The sequence below is a fragment of the Odontomachus brunneus genome, unplaced genomic scaffold, assembly GCF_010583005.1.
Source record: "Odontomachus brunneus isolate Ranch 3 - 2012 unplaced genomic scaffold, Obru_v1 Obru_scaffold_328, whole genome shotgun sequence".
Taxonomy (NCBI): Eukaryota; Metazoa; Arthropoda; class Insecta; order Hymenoptera; family Formicidae; genus Odontomachus; species Odontomachus brunneus.
In genome coordinates this window covers 122,614-123,883 of record NW_022639778.1, presented here as the reverse complement: position 1 = coordinate 123,883, position 1,270 = coordinate 122,614, and the positions used below count along the sequence as shown (strand labels likewise).

General features: G+C 59.6%; 1 protein-coding gene across 1 annotated transcript in view; it reads right to left on the bottom strand.

The window, feature by feature from the left end:
* Positions 1-1,270, bottom strand: part of LOC116853467 — a 10,071-nt gene that overhangs the window by 7,606 nt on the left and 1,195 nt on the right. Inside the window, exon 4 of the mRNA XM_032834576.1 lies at positions 942-1,209. Coding sequence (XP_032690467.1) covers positions 942-1,209 — 268 coding nt within the window. The remainder of the gene's footprint in view (positions 1-941; positions 1,210-1,270) is intronic.

The window sequence follows — 1,270 nt, the reverse complement described above, 5'->3', positions numbered from 1 at the left end:
CGCGACGACCGAGTTGCCCGATTCAACCGATCGCCGTTCCTAACTCCTGGAGACGCACGCGTTGCCCGATTCAACCGGCGTCCCCGCTTCCTGCGACCGCGCCCCTGCTCATATTAAATGTAAATATTTCAGTGTAAATAGTATTTTGTAGTTAGAGTCTCCAATAAATCTAAGTTGTAAATAGCGCACTCACTCGCACACACTCTCTCATCGCCTCTCACACGGATCCGGACTCCGGCGAGCGAAATCCGGCACGCAGAAAAACGAAACGTTACAACCTTATTCCAGCCGTCCGACGTGGTCGGCTGGGAGGAGGAGCGGGTCGCGACCCCTCTAGCAGGCTGCACTTTTTTCTTCCCGGCCTCTCGTGAGGCGGCAGCGATTCCCCCCTTCTGTCCCTCCTTCTGACCTACGAGCCCCCTCAATTTACCCTCGGGGCCTCCCTGGGCACTTTCCTTCCCCTTCACTTGGGGAACTGCCGGGGTTGAACTGACCTGGGGCGCAGCGCCCTCCTTCCCCTTCTTCCCCTTCTTTCTCTTGTTCCTCTTTTTCCGGGCCTTGCGGCCCCCCTCAGTGGGAACCACTTCCGGGGTCCGGGAGGGTTCAGCTGTCCCCCCATCACGGCCGTTGGGGGGAAGGAGGAGGGGCGACGATGCTCCTCAGCCTCCACGTCCATCGCCGATTCGGATTCCTCAGGCGGAGGTACGGGCGGATGGATGCCCATACTGGCAAGCAGCCTTGGGATGAGCTTCTCCACGGCCACCTCCAGACCGGCATTGGAAGGAGCAGCGGAATCCGTTTCCGCCACTCTCTCTCTCTCAATAATATGAGAGACCCCCTTAAGCGGGGGCCTAATTGCCTGTGGAATAATTTCCCGAGGCTGCGGGCGGCAGGAGGGGTCAGGGGGGGGTCTGGGAGGAAAATGATCGTCCCCCTCATACTCTCCCCCTCCGATTCCGACTCGACAATCGCCGGCCGCGTCGCCATCCTCCTCAACCTCGGAGTGGGTTGAGGGCTAGGAGCCCTCGCAGCCACTCTGGATCGCTCCTCCTCCAATTTCTTAATTTTGGCCTTCAGGTTCTCATTCTCGGACCTGATGCTCTCATTTTCGGCCTTGATGTGCGTCAGGTCCCCCTTTAGCTGGCGGACCTTCTTCCTGATGTCCTCCCATTCGGCCTCCGCCACCGCGTGACCAGGTTGCTGCGCTCTCTGGTTGTCGGCTGCCGAGATGTGGGCCGAAGTGTTCCACAGCGCTTGCACCGTGGTACCA